This window comes from Zeugodacus cucurbitae, chromosome 6 (genome assembly GCF_028554725.1).
Source record: "Zeugodacus cucurbitae isolate PBARC_wt_2022May chromosome 6, idZeuCucr1.2, whole genome shotgun sequence".
In the NCBI taxonomy this organism is placed as follows: domain Eukaryota; kingdom Metazoa; phylum Arthropoda; class Insecta; order Diptera; family Tephritidae; genus Zeugodacus; species Zeugodacus cucurbitae.
In genome coordinates, this window is record NC_071671.1 from 6,031,222 (window position 1) to 6,050,248 (window position 19,027).

A 19,027-nucleotide genomic window follows, 5' to 3' on the forward strand; every position below is an offset into this window, starting at 1 on the left:
TACCAACATACATACATACATATATACATACATATAGCAAGTCGTTTGCTTATAACAAAAACAAAAAAAAATGTTAACAAATTTAGTGAATGTCTTTACTGGTAGTTATGCTGTACTCATTATGCTGATTTTTAACAAAATTAAATATAAATTTGCATTATATTTGTATGCCATAAGCAAAAGAAAAGCGAAAACCAACGAAATTGCGAATCTTTTATTAATTATTTAGTATGCAAATGACGTGAAGAAACTCAAGTCAAGGGGAACAAGTTTGTTGGTATGCAAATAAGAGGGGAAGTGTGGAGAAGATTTGTATTTTTTCATGAAGGAAACTTATATTTAAACGTACTAATGAGTTTTATGGTTTATATGGACCAAAGTTTAGTAGTATGTTAAATCAATGCAGGGGAAGTGTGAATGAATAGAGAAGAATTTTGTTGTTGTAGCGGAATCGCTGGTAACTGCAGAGCGGATAAACTCGCAAGAAGGGGCACACGTGGTCCTATTTCACCATGCTGTGAACGAGTCAGCGCTCCGTTGTACCGACCACTGGATTACTGGACCTCTCGCGAACTTGGTAAACCTCGGTTAACAACCAAAACTGACCCTTTTGGTCCAGAGTGGAGCGTAAGGGGTCGGTGGAACTACGAGCACTTAAAAAAAGTTCACCTTTCCGAAGTAGTGGGAGTACTCACCGAACACTATGGAATAGGCATACATGCGATGAGGTTAGGAATCCTGCCATAATGAAAGTGCCATATCTGTATGGAGGAAGGCGAGCATATAGGCATTTCCTACTCCACTGTCCAGCGTTCGCAAGACTGAAGTTGGAACATCTCGGTAGACATACTTTAAACGGATCATACGAACTTGTCGGATTCGAAGTTAGCCGCCTCATAAAATTCGTGATAGGCTCAAAGAGTTTCTTTGCGATTCATACACAGGAGTCTTCTGGCATCACAATGGACTGCCACCTTTAGCTGTCCAAGTGGGATCCTCCGCGAGACCTGTCGCTGTATCAAAAATTTTAGCTTATCCTAGCGGGAGAAAACATTCCCTCCATAATATGCCGAGATACTGTAGAGTTAACAGTGCTTGAATGAATATAAATACTGGTCGATTCTAGTTATGTAGACCTGATTGCCGTGAAAAAGGAGTCAATGATTGTCAATAGCAGCTCACACTGGAGTAATGTCTCGAGGGCTTGTTAATGATGTCGTGGAAATTAAATCACTAACAATCGCGGATGTAAAGATCCATCAATTTCGCGAAAGCTTGGTTTAATATAGAAGATAGCCTATGAAGGAACGACCTTGTTATATCAAACATAAACACCCTTTCATTCACTTTCTGTCTCAACTCTTGCTTTATAACTTATCAACCAAAATCAATTTTAAGGAGAATACAAATAGATGTTACAAAATTTAAGTCCATCATTTTTAATAAATTTTCACATATCTATGGTGAAAACCCATATGAAACACTTTCAAACTTTCAACCCCAACAATACTTGCTTTTAGTTGTACCACTTGGTTGCCTTGGAAACACCCGAAGCCGGGCAAACTCTTCACTAAGAACACAAAAGTCACAAATCGTAGCATTTTTGTGACATTCATGAGTCTTAAATTAATCTTATAAAATTAACATAAAAAAAATTATAATGAGTGGTCCACTCACTCAAACTGGAAAGAAAAAAGCTAAACATAATCTTCGGAAGAACACGCAGAAGCAGGCGAACCGCACAAAATCCAAACGTTGTAAATCACGACCCACACGTGAGTACCAGGATAATGAACGCGAAGTACAAGTTTTGTTGGAGAACACAAGTCTCTCAATCGACAGCAGTCCACAGACACATCGAAAAGATGAGCTAACGCTGAGTTTAGATTTCTTTTGCCGCACCAGCGAGGAAGAACTGCTAACAACCGGGAGTATTGCAACACGTAGGAAGGATTTGAGGAACGAAAGTGTTGAGGAAGCCAGTCTGGATGATGACAGTGTGAGGACTGGGGAGAGCGATGAAGCGCAGGAAGTGTACACAAGCGCCGACGAGGAGGAGGAAAATGTGACTAATGGCAGCGAGCAGACCATTTCACCGACTTCTACACAGCAGCGGGAACACACCGCTTCCACCTATATACAAATTGACGAAGATGTGGTCGTGCAATTGAGTGCGAGTGAAATATTTATACCAGATGCCAATTTGCTTTTCAAGCCACAGACGGAACTCACGTCGGAAATCGCCTTGGCTGTAAATAGTCTTGGCAAAATGGATAGTAAGGGAAAGCCTCAAGTATTGAGCCCTAACATCTGTCGCATGCTGAACCGACATCAAGCAGAACAGCGAGCGAGAGATGAACCCATTTCTAAAGCAGTTGTGGAGCAGCTAACACACGCAATGTGGTCGCCATACATGAAGGATCGTACACTTTATCGTAGCTTTTGCGCTCACAAATTCCACCCTATTTTCTGCGTACCGACACGTCAACCAGACGAGATACCCACAAGAAAGTTTGTGCGCATCTACTTGAAGGAGCTACTATTCACGAACCATCGGCATTTGTCGGAGGAACATCGACTTGCCAACGCGTTGGAAGAACTCTTTGAGCAGCATGTGCAGCGGCAACAGCAACGCGTTTGTGAAAAGTTACGTGCACAACTGCAGACCGAACGTCGTGTGGTCAATGAGCTGCTGCAGCGCGAGTCAAAGAGCAGCGCGGAACCGGAGTCGGCGCGCACAATTGAGCGACGTGCGCGCAAACTGGAAGATCAATTGTTGAGCGTGCGGGCGTTACGCAACAGGCTTTATGAGGAGGAGGCGCAATCTAAGCAGCTGCTCAAAGAAATACTCGACACTTGGAAGCGGCTCAAGCAACAACGTAAAACACAAGACTATCAATGTACGCGCTTCAAGCTACGTATTCATGTGGAGGATGCGACAAACGCGCCCGTGGAAGCACAACGTTGGGCCGAACGCTTCGAGACGGACTTGAATGAGATCTATCGCGAGGAGTTGGAGATTTATTATCGCGCTAAACGTTTGTGGAAGGCGCGCGACCGCAAAGCGGATATAGCTGAAATGCCGATTAAGCCACGTAAACCGGATATCACACAGCTCTCGACCGAGTTACGCGCCAAGTTGGCAGAGTGTTTGGGCGCACAAGGTGAACCGAAGATCAATGTACAACTGCACCGCGTCTGCGAGAGCGAGTTTTACAATCTGCCCGGTTTGAAACGATTAAAAAGTTTCTACATGAAAATTTATTTCGACGGTGAGTTTGTGAGCGCGACGCGCAGTTATCGCATTGAACCCGATTTACGCATACCGATGAACGAAATTTTTGGTATATTTTTGGAGCGACGCATGCCGAAGGATATAAGAGTAGCGGTAAATAAATATTTATATATAACTGTTTTTACATTTTATAACGCTACACCTTTGCCAGCTTTACGAAAAATTCCGTCTCCAATCGGCGCGCAAAGTTGTCGATATATCGGTGCCAATACCGCAAGCGCTGCACACGGCCGACACAGAGGAGCAACGCATATCTTTTACAGCGCAGAAGTCCATAAATGTCAGTGGCCGTCTCACAATACGCTTTCAATGTGAGGAGCAAGTGGACCTAAGCGCTCGCTGGTATGTGCCAACTGCTGCCAACAACAACAGCCCCACTGTATCACTACAAAGCTCACCCGGGAGTCAAGCAAATGCGCGTGAGTTCCATGCCGAACAACTCTTAGCGCAATTGGACGATCACGCGCAGCATACTGATAACGATGAAGTAGCAAGTGAGTTGGACGTACCTGCGCCAACATCACTTAACACCTGCACCTTTGAAGAGGAGCTGTTGCAGTTTTGCCCCATCGAAGAGTTGGAGCACAATCGACGCTTTAAGTTGCTGCGCTCGCGTTATCAGAAAAACGATGCGCGCACGCGCGATCTACGCTTCATTGCGGCGCTTGATAATGAGCTCGAATTCGACTGGTCTGACAAGGAGGAGGCGGTCATTGAAGCGGGCGATTGGATGGACCCCATAGATTTGCATAAACACGAGGGTAAAAAGTATCTCAAGCAACTCTATGAGGCGATACGCAGCCAATACGCGCGTTTGAACATTGCCTCGGCGAACGCGGAAGAATTGCTAATCGGCGATGTGCCTGCCAGTTGGAGGTGTGTAATGGTGGTCACGCTTGATATTATTATAAATAATTATATTTCCTTTACGCTTGTCACAGCACCTTCTTTCAGGCTTTAAGTTTGATCTTCAATCCCAAACGTACGCTGAGCGCAACACCCACGCAATCAAGTACGTCACGCGCGTACGCTTTGGACATGGATGCTAGTCAGAACTACAAGATCGTTTTGAATATCGTGCGCGCTACCGGTATACCCGTGCGTATACCGAACTCGTCGGATAACGAGAGTAAAGAACCCAGCAATGAGAGTCCAAATATGTTCGTGTCACAGCGTAAGTTTTGAGAATTCAAATATTTTTGACTGCAGAGTTCCAAAGCTACTTCTATATTTCAGTTTATAAATACTCCAATGTGCGTCCATTCATAGTATTGAGTTACAAAGACAAGTTTTGTCGCTCGCTAACGGTTGAGGGTTCAAATCCGACATGGAACGAACAGCTCATTTTGCAGTTCAGGTATATTAACACTAGAAATATATATTTTCAAAACATTGTATTCATTCAGATGCTTCTGCGTATAGCGGCAGTTTGACCGATCTACGCGACGATCTCAAGATATCACTATTCGACGAAGTGATCGAGAACCATGTCAACGATGATCTTAGCGTGCGCAATATGGACATTTATCAGCGCATACAAACTAATTGGTTGGGTGAATATCGGTTCCCCATACACACGCTACTCGCACAACAAAAGGTGGGTCCGGTCCAACAAACTATTTAGTTTTAATCATGCACTAAATTTTGGTCCACAGCTTGATGGCGTAATCGAGCTGAATACACCCAAAGTGCTACTTGGTTACAAACAACCAACACTGGAGCACATAACCTCACAAGCTGACATGAGCATTTCGATGGAACAGTTTCCGGAAATCAAAGAAACGGTGCGCCTTTGGTTCTACATTAGCATTGAGCCGCATGTTACGCTGCCACGCATCAGCACCGCTAGTCTGGAATGTGCCGAACTGAGAGATATACGTCAGCAACTGCAACAATGGTCACTGCAAGCGCAAGAGCTGCATCCAGAGCGCTACATTGAACCGTTAGTTTGCACGGCAGAGGGTAAACGCGTGTGCTTGACGCGTCTCTTGGAACCGGTGCCGCTGCCACTGGAGGTGAGCGAACAGAAGTTCGAGTTGGCTTGCCGCTTCGTCGCGCTCTTAAACGTGCTGAAGACCTACGATCCATGCATATGTTTCGATGGCATTTGGTTGAATAATCAATGTGTGCTGGATACTAATTGGTGTACGTTGAAGGATCTTGGCGTGTTGTTGTGTAATTTTCTGCTCGGCATTGGTGTCCACTGTTGGCTCGTGCTCGGTCATGCTACCACGTACGGTGAGTGTGCGTTTGTGCTCTATAGAAGTGAGGAGGGTGAGCTCTTGCTTATCGATCCCTATACGGGCAAACGTTTTGGCACACGCGATGTCTTCTGTCCGCTCTATAAGATTTGTATTGTAGTGGCGCCGGATAATGTGAGTGGTATTTAATGTAGGTTTTGAGCAATAATCTTCATAAAACCCGTTACAGCTATATTGCAACATACAGTCTGAGGCGCGTGTCACAATGACCAACTTCAATTTGAATGACACATCCTGCTGGCTGCCGGCCTTCTCTAAGCGCAATCCTGCGCCTTTGGGCGGTGTACAAAAGCTGAATTATACCTACCAGCTCTCATTCAACACTTTCGAGTTGAAACGCAATATTGAGCGTAAAATAATGAAGAAAATCAATTCGTGGCGCACTATGCGTAAGACCATTTGGAATCGGTAATTTGATAGAACAACTCATTTGATAATTTATAGTTTACTATCTTTCAAATTTTTGCTCAGCGCCTTTCAGCCACGTCTTCAAAGCATACTTCAGGATCTAGAGCAACTATGTATTTCCGATAATGGCTCGTACACCGAAGCTAAGTACACGGACCAAGTAGCGGCTGAGTTCCCAAGCTATAAAGTAACAAAATTTCCACTTATAAGTATAGTTCAAAAGAACAGATTTATGGACAGTTTTGTGAGGTTAGGATTTTGTTGTTCCGTTCGTTCATAAAATCTTGATAGAAGTAATGAAAGCTATGTACATATATACATATATGGAATCACACAACTCGTTGCAAACAAGCTTGAATTTGTGTTTAAAGTTTCAAAAGTTTCAAAAGCATTCTCTTACAAAACTGTCCATAAGTCGGTTCTTCAAAAAGTTTCGATCGAGTTTTGCAAACACCTCATGCACATTATGGTAGTTCCTATAAACTCCTTTTATTAATATTTACAGATCTATGGCTATGCGCTCAACTTTCCGTATACAAATCTCACATCGATTTCCGAACGCATAAAGTCCACAGGCATACATTTGAATTCGGACAAACGTGTGGAGTTTTGCTTGGCAACGCACATACACATCTATCCAAACGATGTGCTCTCTGTGTGGATATTTCTGATATCGTTGATACCCAATCGGTTTAACTAGGAGTTAAGGGGGCTTTACTAAAATACATATTTCTAATGTATATATATGTGTGTATAATTGTGCGAAGCGGACTTAGTGTACTTTATCTGTATATATAATTTGTTTTTCATTTTTAATGTTAAACTATTTGTTTTTTTTTACTCTTCCTTTACTGATATATGAATAAAAATTTATTTTAAGCCTACAACAACAAATTACAACAGCAATGAATTTGCAAAAATCGTGTGTATCTTCTATTATTGATGAAAAAAATATAGTTCCTGGCAAGCGATAAGGTCTGCGCCATAAAAATGAATCAGGGAACACCTTACGCTGACATAATCGCAATGGTGGGTACATATGTATGTATGTATTTAAATTTTTTTTTATTTTGTTTTGTTTATAAACGCTTATGATACAAAATATATGAGCCACCTTGATCTAACGATAACGCCGCTAGTTTGGTATTGTATTATTTTCCTTTTATTATAGCAACGATGCGCACCAGAAGCCGGTAATCAGGGTACATGTGTACGAATAGTTGGAATTTTGATAAGTTCAGGCGTTATTATCACAATGTAGTTATTAAACATTGGACAGTTTGTCTTTGAAAGGGTGCGTGCTAACAACATACTCATTTAACGCTTCATATCGAAATTCTAGACATTTGGACTAGCTAACTGCACTGCGTTGAGGCATTGGAATAATACGGAATATAGTAGAGATCGCAAAGCATGATTAATTAATTTGGTGGAATTCCACAACTTTTCTTAATATTTAAGCGGCAACGTTATTGAAAAACAATAATTTTCTGCGTTTGAGTGTTGTGATTTTTTAAACAGTGTACATTTTGAAATAAACACTTTGTAATGTTTTTAAAATCTCAAAATATTTTCCAAAAAATCGTAGATTATATCAAATGGCTGTTTATGCTCTACGAACTGAATACACAAATTTCGATTTGTGAGCCATGGGAGCGTGTATTTTCGCGTAAGTTATATTTGGTTTAGAAAAAATTAAATAATTTTTATAAATTTATAATTTTTCATAAATATAAATTACAGTAGCTTTTTTTGATTTAACACACATTGGTCTGTTCTGCGTACAAACAAATATTCATTTTATAAGTTAATTGCCGGAGATTATCCGTTGACGCCTAATAATCATTAAAAAGCTATAAAATAAAAGTTGATAATATTAAGTATTCATTTAATCCGACTTATAAAGCGTTATCAATTGGATTTGCGAATAATTAAAATTGAAGACATAATCACTGATATTAAATTGAAAGAGCATTCCAACTATTTTACATAACAAAATTGAATTTTATATTATTAACACTAATTTCTCAAAATATTTAGATAGCAATAATTTTTAAATTAAATCACAATATTTTCAAATGTTATCAAAATCAATTTATCACTATTTTTTATACTTCTAGATATTCTACTACTTCTTGGCGCCGCAGTTATTATATTTACCATTAGTTATATTCCCAGCATGACAAAAACGCTAATAAAGTTAGTCCTACATGGCAACTGGCAACAAGATAACGCAACAAACAACTTACAAATGGAAAGATTTACCTAGAAATACATTATTTTAATTATTTTTAGTTATAATTTATAATTTTTATATATACTTAATATAAATGTTGCATTAGTTTTAGAACGTTGGTATAAAATCATATTGTTAATATATGAATGAATTTAAACAAAAATACACATTAATAAATACAAATTGATAGACCAGAAAACTGACTAAAAATGTTGAAACGTAAACTATGAACTTTGTTATTTTTAAACCTCAGCTTAACATTAGTAAATACATTAATGTGTATATAGACAATTGTGCTCTGCAAATATCAACTATTTAAACACCTAAAACCGGAAGTTTGGGATTTACTCAGTTTCGTGGGCTGCAAATTAAAAGTGCGTTGTCTTCTGCTCCAAAACTTCTCGATATTTACTTTTTCTTTACTTTATTCACTGTTTATGCTATTATTTAAATATTTATTTAGCCAGTGTTGAAATAAATACGAACACCAGACAAATTCTTTTAAAAATTCATTGTCATTTTTCAAAATGTCTGCATCAGAGTTGCCATGACTAAATTAATGGCAAAATATTTCAGCGAATATGGTTCTACATCTTTATATTCACCGTGCTGGAAAAATATGCAGGGGTATTAAATATGACTCTTTTACAAAACATTTATATTTGTTTTTGCAATTTGCGTTACAATAAATATTTCATGAAAACCAAAAGTAATTGCCCCGAAATTAGAAATTCCACTTTACGGCAACATAACAGCATCTTTTCGAGAATCGTAGAAATATGACATTGCACTGACAGTTGAAATAGCACACAGTTTTTGTTTACGTTTGTGCTTGCTTGTTACATTAGTTTTTGATACAAATGAATGTTGAGTGAAATTATTAATAAATTACAACATGTCCAACGATAAACGTACTATTTACGTCGGCGCATTAGCAGATGAGGTGACGGAGAAGCTACTCAATAATGCCTTCATACCTTTTGGCGATATCGCCGACATACAAATGCCGGTCGACTATGAGTCGCAAAAGCATCGTGGATTCGCCTTTATAGAATATGAAATGTCGGAGGATGCCGCTGCAGCGATAGATAATATGGTATGTTTCAAGTCAAAACCTACTGCTTAACATAAATTACATTAAAATTAATTACTAGAATGACTCCGAGCTTTGCGGTCGGACGATACGTGTAAATCTCGCCAAGCCAGTGCGCATTAAGGAGGGAAGCTTCAAGCCAGTTTGGGCCGACGACGATTGGTTGCAGAAACATGCGGGCGCAACACTAAAAGACGACGAAGCTGAAAACACTGAAGTTGGCGCAAATACCGAGAGTGCAGATGCACCTGCCAGCAAACCTAGCGGACCGGTGGTTATTGAGAAAGCAGAGAAACGTAATCCACAAGTTTTCTTCGACATACGAATAGGTGGTCATGATATAGGACGCATTATAATGCTACTGCGCGCCGACGTTGTGCCGAAAACGGCGGAAAATTTTCGTGCGCTCTGTACGCATGAGCAAGGCTTCGGCTATAAAGGTAGTACTTTTCACCGTGTCATACCAGAATTCGTAAGTAAATGCAAATGCAACAATAATCCCATAAAATACAAAATCAATTTAACTGTAGATGTGCCAAGGTGGTGATTTTACTAATAATAATGGCACTGGCGGCAAGTCTATATATGGCAAGAAGTTTGCAGATGAAAATTTCACGCTCAAACACAATGGTTTCGGAACGCTGTCAATGGCCAACTCCGGACCCAATACAAATGGTTCACAATTCTTCATCTGCACAACTAAGTGAGTTTTTCTCCCCAACTGCATATTTTTCCCAAGTGTATCAATTTCTTTTTATATCACATATATAGAACTGATTGGCTAGACAATAAACACGTGGTGTTCGGACATGTAATAAGCGGAGCTGATGTCGTGCGAAAGATGGAACGATGTGGCAGCAAAGCGGGTACCACAACACAGAAAATTGTAATCTATTCATGTGGCGAATTAAAATAAATAAAAAATATTTTAGTTTAAAAATGTTTTATTTTTATTCAGTTTCATTTGATTATGTTAGTTTATACACAAAATTAAAAACGTTTCCATCCAAAGAAGTTATAAGAGCACATCTGCAAAAGAAGAGATTAGTTTGATATTAGCCATTTTGGAAGTCTTTATTAAAAAAACTAAGTTTTTTGAAATAATGAATCAGTTAAGAAGTGGACAGCATGATTTTTAAATGGGTTCGACTCAGAAGAGGGATCCTGAGTGAGGATAAATCATCATTTAATGATTTGTTTTATTTGTGAAATTCGATCAAACTTACCTTTGGTATGGAAATATTTCCAATATGCAATTCGTGCAAATCCTTTCCATGTTTACCCTGTTTTTAGCTGTAATGAAAGAAAAGAAGCTTGTTAATAAAGAAATTTTCACATTTCGTTTATATTATGATAACATTAATATCAGTTAAAAAGTGAACAGCATGATTTTTAAATTGGGTTCGACTCAGAAGAGGGATCCTGAGTGAGGATAAATCATCAAATGAACGAAAATATATAAATAGTATAGAGCGCAATACACACCTTTCTTTTGTGAATATTTCGGTGAATAAAATGTTATGTACAGCCTTCCAGCTTTCAGAAAACCTATAACAAATGAAAAAATTGAAAATTAGTTTTCGAAAGTAATTAATATGCGACATTGTAATGATATCTAATATTTTCAGTTAGAAAAATTGGTTACATGTATGTTTCAAATGAACTATACTATATGAGTCATCATTTAAATGCATAATTTTACTAAATTATATAAATACTGACCTTTCGGGTATCCGCAATAAACATCTTTCAGCCATTCTCACTACGAGTCATTGACAACTGCAATTAAAAAAATAAATATATTAATAAGCATTCGATATTTGAAACAATATCAATATTAGTTTAGAGTATTTTCAGAATCCTTTTGGTTAATTAATGTGTGTATTCAGCATGACTTTTAATCAGCTTCATTTTATCATCATTTAAATACTAAAATTAATAGAGAAAAATAATTTTATACGAACCTATTTTAAAAACTGCTGCAGATTACTTAAATTTCAGCAACTTTCAGTCGCTTGATCGGTTGTTTAACCTCTAAAAGAAATAAAATGCATGTATTAATAAAGAACCAAATTTTATTTCCCATAAGAAGGTTAAGTTATTTATTTCAGAATCCTTTTGGTTTAATTTTAAGTTGTAAATCAGCAATTTTTTACTTATGATTAAACTTATCATCATTCGAATTTAAACAACCGTAAATATATAATTACATTCAATATTTACCTTCATTAGGATATTTTCAGCATTTTGTTCAATAAAACCTCAGCCGCCTGCAAAATTAAAATAAAGCATACTTAGAACATATTCATAACGCTACTAAAATCAATTTATTGAATAGAAAAAACTCAGCTGGCCGTTCTTATCTATCCGCAAAAATATAAATGCTTACAAGTAAATCGTGAAATTTAAATGTAAAACACTTTTTCAGAACGAGAACAATCATCAGATCACTGGCATGATCTACAAATTTGCATAAAAAAACTTACCTGGGCTAACTTTATCAGCTATTTTCAGCGCCATCGCTTCAAATATTACTCAACTTATGCAAATTCTAGTTGCTATATATTTATGGCAACAAGTTTTTAATAATATTTTATTAGAAACAGCCATTTTAGTTAAGAATTTTTTTTAATTTTTTTCCAATTGAGGAGTGATGAAGTACGTTCTTCCAAATCCGACAGCAAAATGAACGAATTTCAAAAGTACAGCACGAAGGTGACAATGGCCGCCATGGCGTAGTTGCCACTTGCGTAAAAATAGAAAACATTTGTATGTGTTTGGAAGTCTCCAAATTGTTGTGGAACTTATTGTATCAAATATACATTTTTATTAAAAGTAAAATAAATTATTATTTTGAGAAAATATAATAAAAAATTAAATTAAAAAATGTTGAATAATTTTATAATAATTTTTGAATTTTATATATATTTACTTAATGGAACATCTGGTATAATGTTTTTTTTTATTTGACTGCTTTTCTTTTCAAATTGTCAAAACTCAAAATTAAAAAAAAAAGATAAATATCAATAATAAGACAGTTTTACAAAAAATATTTTTTTTTATTACATAAAAAACTTCTTAATTGTAAAATTTAAGTGAACTTTTTTCCAATAACACTAAACCCGAAGTAACAAATATAAGGCGCGAGAACGATGGTAAAACGAAAATCGAGCCTAAAATCGAACCGAAAATCAACCGGAAAAGGAACTAAGCCAATAAAAGTGGAAAAGGAATACACAATACTAACACCGGAGGAACAACAAACTCGCGATGCCAAATATGCAATGCGTTTAGCGGATTTGCGAACATGTCTATCCTTCATCGATGGTAAGTGGAGAGTATACGCTTCAGCTAATATGGATAAAGGAGAGGCTCTTTGTGCTCTAATTATATGGAATAGTCCTTAATAGACATAAATTTGTTAAGTATATTGAATCCGGCAGCAAAACATAGTTCTAACTACAACAACACAAAAATATGTGTAATAATTTTTCCATTTTTTTCATCGAACAGAGGCGTTCCTGAAAGTGGAAGAACTAAAACACGGCGAGGATGTGATAGAGAAAGTTTGTTTGCAAATTAATTGTATTTTAATATATACTTATCATTTGCGCTCCCTCTATATAGTGGCAAAACTATTTACTTTGTGATGGTCTGCCAAAACCATATATACCACCAGCTGTACGTTTGTTCTTTGAGAAATTGAAGTTTTTCGATCGTTTCAATACGGAGAAAACAATTGATTGGCTGCTGTCGGTGGATGAGCGTAGTGTATTGTCACAGGACATATATGGCAAGGATATGACGCGCCGGGCATTAATTAAAGAAATTCGTCCCAATTTCGGAGATGAATACAAAGCCAACATCGATTTACTATTAAAAGTAATTTGCACAAATAACTTTATAAATTTTCAACTTCTTTATTCAATATTGATATTGTAGGTTATAAAGAGTATCGATTATTATGGCGATGATGATACAAAAACAGTGAAAGCGCCGATACGTATTTTGCGCGATATCTTAGATGTACGTTGAAATTATTAAAGACAAGAAAACACAGTTAAACAAAATATATTATTAATTTTACAGCAAAAGAAAGCGGCTTATCAGGAAATAGAGCACTATTTCGATCACTATGCATATCGTATATTATCATCCGAAGATTCCTATATGGAGTAAGTTTTCTAATTAGCAATTAAAGTGCAATTAAAGTGTTAATGTAATAATAACAGATCAGTGAATGCCACCACAGCTGAATATTGTTATGAATGCGACAACTTTGGCATACACATTTGGACGTTAAAAAATGTGCCTATACTCTTTCGATTTCTAGAGTGAGTATGAGCACTTGAATACATAATCTTTAAAATTTTTTTTTAATTTTTGATTTTTCAATTTTTTTTTTCGTATTTTTACTACTCATATTTTATTTATATTTTTTCAATTCATAGTGTACCTTGCATTGAGGCAAATTTACATAAACTTAAAGTTAAAATCATATTGCCCTACTCTATATTAAAAGAAAACCTTACCATAAGAGGCATACATTTCTTATTCGATCCATTTAGTGAGAATGCAAAGAGCTTTAAGCAGGATATAAAAGATGTTGTGGAAGACTTGACCGCTGGCATACCGGGTATAGAATATAAAGATTACAAAAAAAAAATAATAAAAAAATATAATTTTTATATAAAAAAAAAAAATATAATAAAAAATATAATATAAAAAAGATATATATATATATTTTAAATATATATTTTTTATACAATTATTATTACCTTTTTATTTTTTTATATTTTTTTTATTTAAAATATATATTATTGATTTTTCGTACTTTCCCAGATATACACGAATGTTTGGTGCATGAACATTTCCTACAAGTGGATTTGCAAAATCAAGTGCGCACGAAATTGATGGAGCGACGCGCCGAATATGAGAGTAAAGTGCAGTAAGTCGATACTAGAATACTAAATCTTTTTTGGAAATATTTTTCTTAAATATACATATATATATTTCTTAATTTTAGCGCGCTAAATGAACAGCTGGAAATGCTAAAGAAATCCAAGTCTGCAGATGATGACAAAAAGAAAGAGCCGAAACTTATAAAGCTGCCAAAAGAACCGCCTATAATAACCGATAATACGTTTCCGGATATCTGGGAGGACTTTTTACAATTGGAAAATGAACGTTATAACAATTTCATAAACAATATTTACAATCCAGATTCGTTGCAATTGGAACATGATGAGGTTATATTAATATAATAAAGTATTAATATAACAATAATTAATGAATTACTTTCTCTCCATTATAGATAAATTTAAAAAAATATTCAATACTTGGTGGCATATATCAATTGTATTTTGTTAAGAAGCCTATACATTACAACTTCAACGATTTCACTATGACATGGCATGAGAATAATGGCGATTTGGAAATTATTAAAGACGTCATAGCAGAGGAAGTTTTACCGCCAGCTAGTTCACGAATGTCGCTACGCTCCAGTTCATCGTTTGTACGTACTTCGGCAATATCTAGGCGCAGCGTGGCACGTCTAACGGCGGCCGAATTAAGTGAACTCTTTATGCCGCCACCACAGAATTGTGATAGTCCGAATTTTGTGATAACAATTGAATTGCCCGAATATTTATGCTTATGGGGTGGTGAGCCATTAGCATGTCATTACGAAGATGATTTAGTTGGCTATGTCACGGAAAAATTGTCCAACGTCGATATACATAGAGTAAATCCATCGCTACCCGTTGATGATCAAAACAAAGCAATGTCGAAAGATCGTGGCAGCACAACGTTCACTAATCCTTCGGTGGATCTTTCATATACGCCCCGACAATCCTCTTCCAATCTTTCGGTGCGCACGAAACGTTCGTTTTCGAATATATTTCGTCCATCGATTGCATCGTTGGTTACTTCCATATCACCACAACAGCAGATGCATCCATCAGTCACTTCTACGATGATTGAGGATTTTATTTTGGATTTGCCCTTGAGTTTGGTGCAAATACGGAATATACAAAGATATTGTGTACCAAGAATTATATCGTCTTTCAAGTTTCCCGTAGAATTGCAGGATGAAGCCAACGAAGAACAGCGTGGCAAACCAAAAAAGGGTGGTATATTGCTACGAAAGCGTGTCTCCGAGGATAGTGAACAATTGGAGGCAGTTAAGGAATTTCAGTATGATGGCCAAAATAATCCTGAGCGCATTTTTCCAATTTTACCACGTCTCGAAAAGATACATATGGAATATGTAATACATGATAAGGACACAGATACTATTACACTTTCAGGTACAAAGTATCCAGTGAGTTTCTCCGACTTGGTACACACACTGGACCAAATTAAGGCGTCGTATCAGAGCGGCTATAAGCACACACTACAAGTTCCCGATCGGAAAATGAACACTATTTTATTTAAGGATCATAAGAAGAAAATGAAAACTATCAGGTCAGAAGAGTCATTTTCGAAGACACCAACTGTCTCACAATCCTCGGCAAGTATACAAACGTCAAGGCATAAATCTATGAAGCGTAAAACGCGTTGGAGCGATTTAGATATACTAAAGGGTAAAGGAGATAAGGAGCGTTTGCGTTCGGACGTTAGCGTAAAACCGGAAATGGAAAAGGAGATGGAAAAAGAAATAGATAAAGAAGAAGAAGAAGAAGAAAAAGAGGAGGAAGAACTATCTAAAGAGGCCGAGGAAGCGCCAGAACCTGAAAATGAAGTTAAGCAAAAAACATTTCAGTATGCACACTGGACAACTAAATACATCAATAGAACACAATATGAAAAAGATAAACATAAGATCACCATTTGGACTGATAGATTGGGTGTGTATACAATGTAAAAATATAAAGTGCAATAGAAAGTGTTGTTAATTGTTTGCGCCTTTTTGAACTTCAAGGTACCATTGGTTTGGCATACAAGTTATACGAGCATTTCCCCTTTAAAGATTGGAGAGTCGAACCTGACATGGAAAAGTAGACGCACTGAAAATAACAAATATGATAAATACAATAATTTTTTTTCTATTATCCATAATTAACAGTGAAGGCGAAGTAATTTTTACACTGGAGACCCAATATGTTAGATGTGTGCTTAACATTTCAGCTCAAGGATATCGTGGTTATGTAACAGAACCAACAAAAGGTTATGTACGGCATCGCAAAATTTATATGGACATAAAAGAGCCAATAACGGACTTTAAGGAATTGAAAAAGGTAGTTGTTAAAATTATGTCACAAAAATGCATTTATATTTTAATTAGCATATTAATTTCTTTCAATCTTCTCTTTAGCGTTTCCACGATCGTTTTTTGAATATATTTTCGAATCATGATGCTCGCTTTTATATAGAGAATGGTAATGTTACACACATTCATATCACTTTTTGTATTTTATCATATTCATTGTTTGTATTTATTTGTACAGGTTACTTTTCTGAGAAACATTTAGCCTGTGAATTACACACCTACTCTTGCATAGCGTTACATTGTCTGATGTTGAAATATACACGATCCGATTGGAATCGTTTGGCTAACCGTCGTGATATAATATTAAACTTTGGACATTGTCGTGATCCACCAGAAAATATGATGCAAGTGCATATAACTCCGGAAAATTCCACCTTTGTGGAAATAAAAGAGTTGTGTTCAGATAATTTGGATGTATTCTTGCTGGACTACACATTGACTTGGCGTAATATAGATGTGAGTATTAATGCATACATCAATAAAATAATTTCTTCAATTTGGACAACCGCGGAACCGGATTTATATGCTTATATCCGGTCAGGAACTGCCAACATTTCCCTAATTATTTGTGAAATGTTCTCAGTTGCTAAACAGCAATACAAAAATCATATTTCTTCTACAATTTCGTTAATTGTTCGTTTCAAATTCTTTTAGAATTACTGTGACTTCCATCATCTCATTATGTCTGCATTTGTTTCCGCTATTGACAATCGCTGCAAAGATCCGAAACTCATGGTGAACGTTAAAAATTTACTTTACGAAATACGTCCGCTAAGTTACTCATAAATTAATTTCCAGAAATAAACGAAAAATATGATTTTTAATTTATTTTAGTTTTTTTTTATTATCTTAATGTATTTTAAATTTGTCTCGAAGTATACAATAGATCTGAATATGTATCTTTGATTTTACATAATGCACAAAGTTTGTTTGAAAGCGCATGCAAATTTACATTGTTCGAGAATTAAACCACACAATTCCCTTCATTTACAACAAATGTTATGTTCTTGCACTATTAAATGCTTAAATTTACGTATTGCAAATGAAAGTTAATCGAAAACATATTGCTCCAAATCTAATCGTGGAATGAGTTTGGTTTGTTTGCATACTTTTTTTCAATTAGCAGCAAATAATAATAAATGGCAATCAGCAATGTTATGGAAATTGAATTTAACCGTAGAAAATTAACTTATTCACTAAACTTAACAGCAAAAGTGTACATTGGAAATAACTGGCAAAAGTATAAATGTGTGCACACAGCAGCAAGTGGCTATATGAGTAGCTTAAGATAAGCAATATTTCCTATGGCCACTATTAATCTCTTTCTGTTACACTGATGACGTCGACATTGCCAAATAACCGAAAATGTTGCTACAGGTGTACGCTTGCTGTTTTTTTTTTTGTTGTATGTTCGCTGTTGACATTATGTACACACAATACTTTTGCTACATCGTTTCTTCTGATTCCTTAAGAACGGTTGTATTTACCCCAAATATGCAGCATGAATACGGAGGCAATGAAAAGCAGAGACATCACCAACACGGGCACTGGTCCACTGCAATAAAATTAGTTAAGATTTTATTAATATAAAGAACTGAAAACTATTTTTAATTTACTAAAGCATTTAGACTGAAATTTTACATTATCTTTCTTTTATGTTGAGATTAAACTTTTTGAAACCATAGTTATACGAACTTGTAAAAACCACAAATCAATAATTATTATAAAACTTTGAAACAACTACTTTTTTTATCACTTTTTATATTAAAACAAGTGCATTTGTATTTTAGACCAAAAGAGAAAGTACACGTCCACCAATTGTACATTGTTGCATTAGTGACCCCAATTATGCTTAGCATAAAATGCCATGTTGGCACATAAACACTTACACTTTAATGCCGGGCGAGTCGTCGGTGTAGAAACGCCACATACCACCAGTGCCAGCACCACCAGTGGTGCGACTTCTGGCCGCTGTGGTGCTGCTTGTGGTCTTCCTTTGCTTTATGCTGGTGCCAGCAGCACCACTAGTGCGTGGCGCTGATATTTTGGTTGGCGAGCGTGAGCCACTGCCCACGGATGTTGAACTTGCTGGTGCAGGCTGCAATTATACAAATTAATACTAAAAATTCTTTTCACTGTTCTATTAATTAATTAATTTACCATTTTGTTATTTAACTATTGGCAGTTTTATATAGAAAACACGTATTTACAACTGGCCAACTGAAAATCACAACGAACCAATTGACTGCTGCTTAAAAAATAAAGATTTCGCCGTACGTGTGTGACAGTTCGTTGTCGTCGATTTGTCGATTTCGTTGTTTTTTCCAATTCGGCAATCCATTCGTTTCCACGTAGACGACGAAAGTTGGCTGCTATTACATTTAACTGTCAAACCGAAAACGTCAGCAGATTAATTGCCGCATGAAACGCAAGATGCCGCTCAGTTGGTAATACGTTTTATAAA

At 36.3% G+C, this 19,027-nt stretch overlaps 4 protein-coding genes, 1 long non-coding RNA gene and 2 other non-coding genes across 8 annotated transcripts; 3 read left to right on the forward strand and 4 right to left on the reverse strand.

Annotated features, from left to right (window-relative positions):
* Positions 1 to 193: 193 nt before the first annotated feature.
* Positions 194 to 7,517, forward strand: LOC105210364 (coiled-coil and C2 domain-containing protein 2A). 2 transcript variants are annotated; one of them, XM_054234305.1, is made up of 11 exons: positions 194 to 3,388; positions 3,447 to 4,171; positions 4,237 to 4,469; positions 4,532 to 4,652; positions 4,718 to 4,892; positions 4,951 to 5,670; positions 5,726 to 5,964; positions 6,028 to 6,151; positions 6,470 to 6,701; positions 6,845 to 6,993; positions 7,136 to 7,517. In XM_054234305.1, exons 1-9 carry the CDS (start codon positions 1,661 to 1,663, stop codon positions 6,662 to 6,664), a joined length of 4,260 nt encoding a protein of 1,419 aa, XP_054090280.1. In that variant the 5' UTR covers positions 194 to 1,660; the 3' UTR covers positions 6,665 to 6,701; positions 6,845 to 6,993; positions 7,136 to 7,517. The 2 variants fall into 2 exon arrangements, with proteins under 2 accessions (XP_054090280.1, XP_011179565.1); XM_011181263.3 differs by having other exon boundaries at positions 6,470 to 6,993.
* Positions 7,518 to 8,988: 1,471 nt separating this feature from the next.
* LOC105210256 (peptidyl-prolyl cis-trans isomerase E) lies at positions 8,989 to 10,233 on the forward strand. The gene is made up of 4 exons (XM_011181076.3): positions 8,989 to 9,296; positions 9,355 to 9,765; positions 9,824 to 9,996; positions 10,065 to 10,233. Exons 1-4 carry the CDS (start codon positions 9,096 to 9,098, stop codon positions 10,207 to 10,209), a joined length of 930 nt encoding a protein of 309 aa, XP_011179378.1. The 5' UTR covers positions 8,989 to 9,095; the 3' UTR covers positions 10,210 to 10,233.
* LOC105210255 (uncharacterized) lies at positions 10,220 to 11,998 on the reverse strand. The gene is made up of 7 exons (XR_851630.3): positions 11,780 to 11,998; positions 11,517 to 11,563; positions 11,258 to 11,327; positions 11,016 to 11,072; positions 10,779 to 10,841; positions 10,520 to 10,586; positions 10,220 to 10,322 (listed from the first exon to the last, which is right to left on the reverse strand). It is a non-coding gene; the product is annotated as an uncharacterized LOC105210255 (long non-coding RNA).
* Positions 11,141 to 11,223, reverse strand: LOC114803729 (small nucleolar RNA Me28S-Cm3227). The gene has a single exon (XR_003752164.1). It is a non-coding gene; the product is annotated as a small nucleolar RNA Me28S-Cm3227 (small nucleolar RNA).
* On the reverse strand, positions 11,395 to 11,477 carry LOC114803728 (small nucleolar RNA Me28S-Cm3227). The gene has a single exon (XR_003752163.1). It is a non-coding gene; the product is annotated as a small nucleolar RNA Me28S-Cm3227 (small nucleolar RNA).
* A 273-nt stretch (positions 11,999 to 12,271) lies between the features above and the next one.
* LOC105210257 (uncharacterized) lies at positions 12,272 to 18,087 on the forward strand. The gene is made up of 15 exons (XM_011181077.3): positions 12,272 to 12,620; positions 12,807 to 12,859; positions 12,921 to 13,175; positions 13,236 to 13,319; positions 13,383 to 13,468; positions 13,526 to 13,627; positions 13,745 to 13,929; positions 14,136 to 14,241; positions 14,320 to 14,542; positions 14,608 to 16,141; positions 16,216 to 16,291; positions 16,360 to 16,531; positions 16,609 to 16,672; positions 16,742 to 17,019; positions 17,218 to 18,087. The coding sequence occupies exons 1-15, from the start codon at positions 12,446 to 12,448 to the stop codon at positions 17,347 to 17,349; spliced, it is 3,525 nt and encodes a 1,174-aa protein (XP_011179379.1). The 5' UTR covers positions 12,272 to 12,445; the 3' UTR covers positions 17,350 to 18,087.
* On the reverse strand, positions 17,930 to 18,885 carry LOC105210258 (protein transport protein Sec61 subunit beta). The gene is made up of 3 exons (XM_011181078.3): positions 18,724 to 18,885; positions 18,453 to 18,661; positions 17,930 to 18,118 (listed from the first exon to the last, which is right to left on the reverse strand). Exons 1-3 carry the CDS (start codon positions 18,724 to 18,726, stop codon positions 18,031 to 18,033), a joined length of 300 nt encoding a protein of 99 aa, XP_011179380.1. The 5' UTR covers positions 18,727 to 18,885; the 3' UTR covers positions 17,930 to 18,030.
* Positions 18,886 to 19,027: the final 142 nt, after the last annotated feature.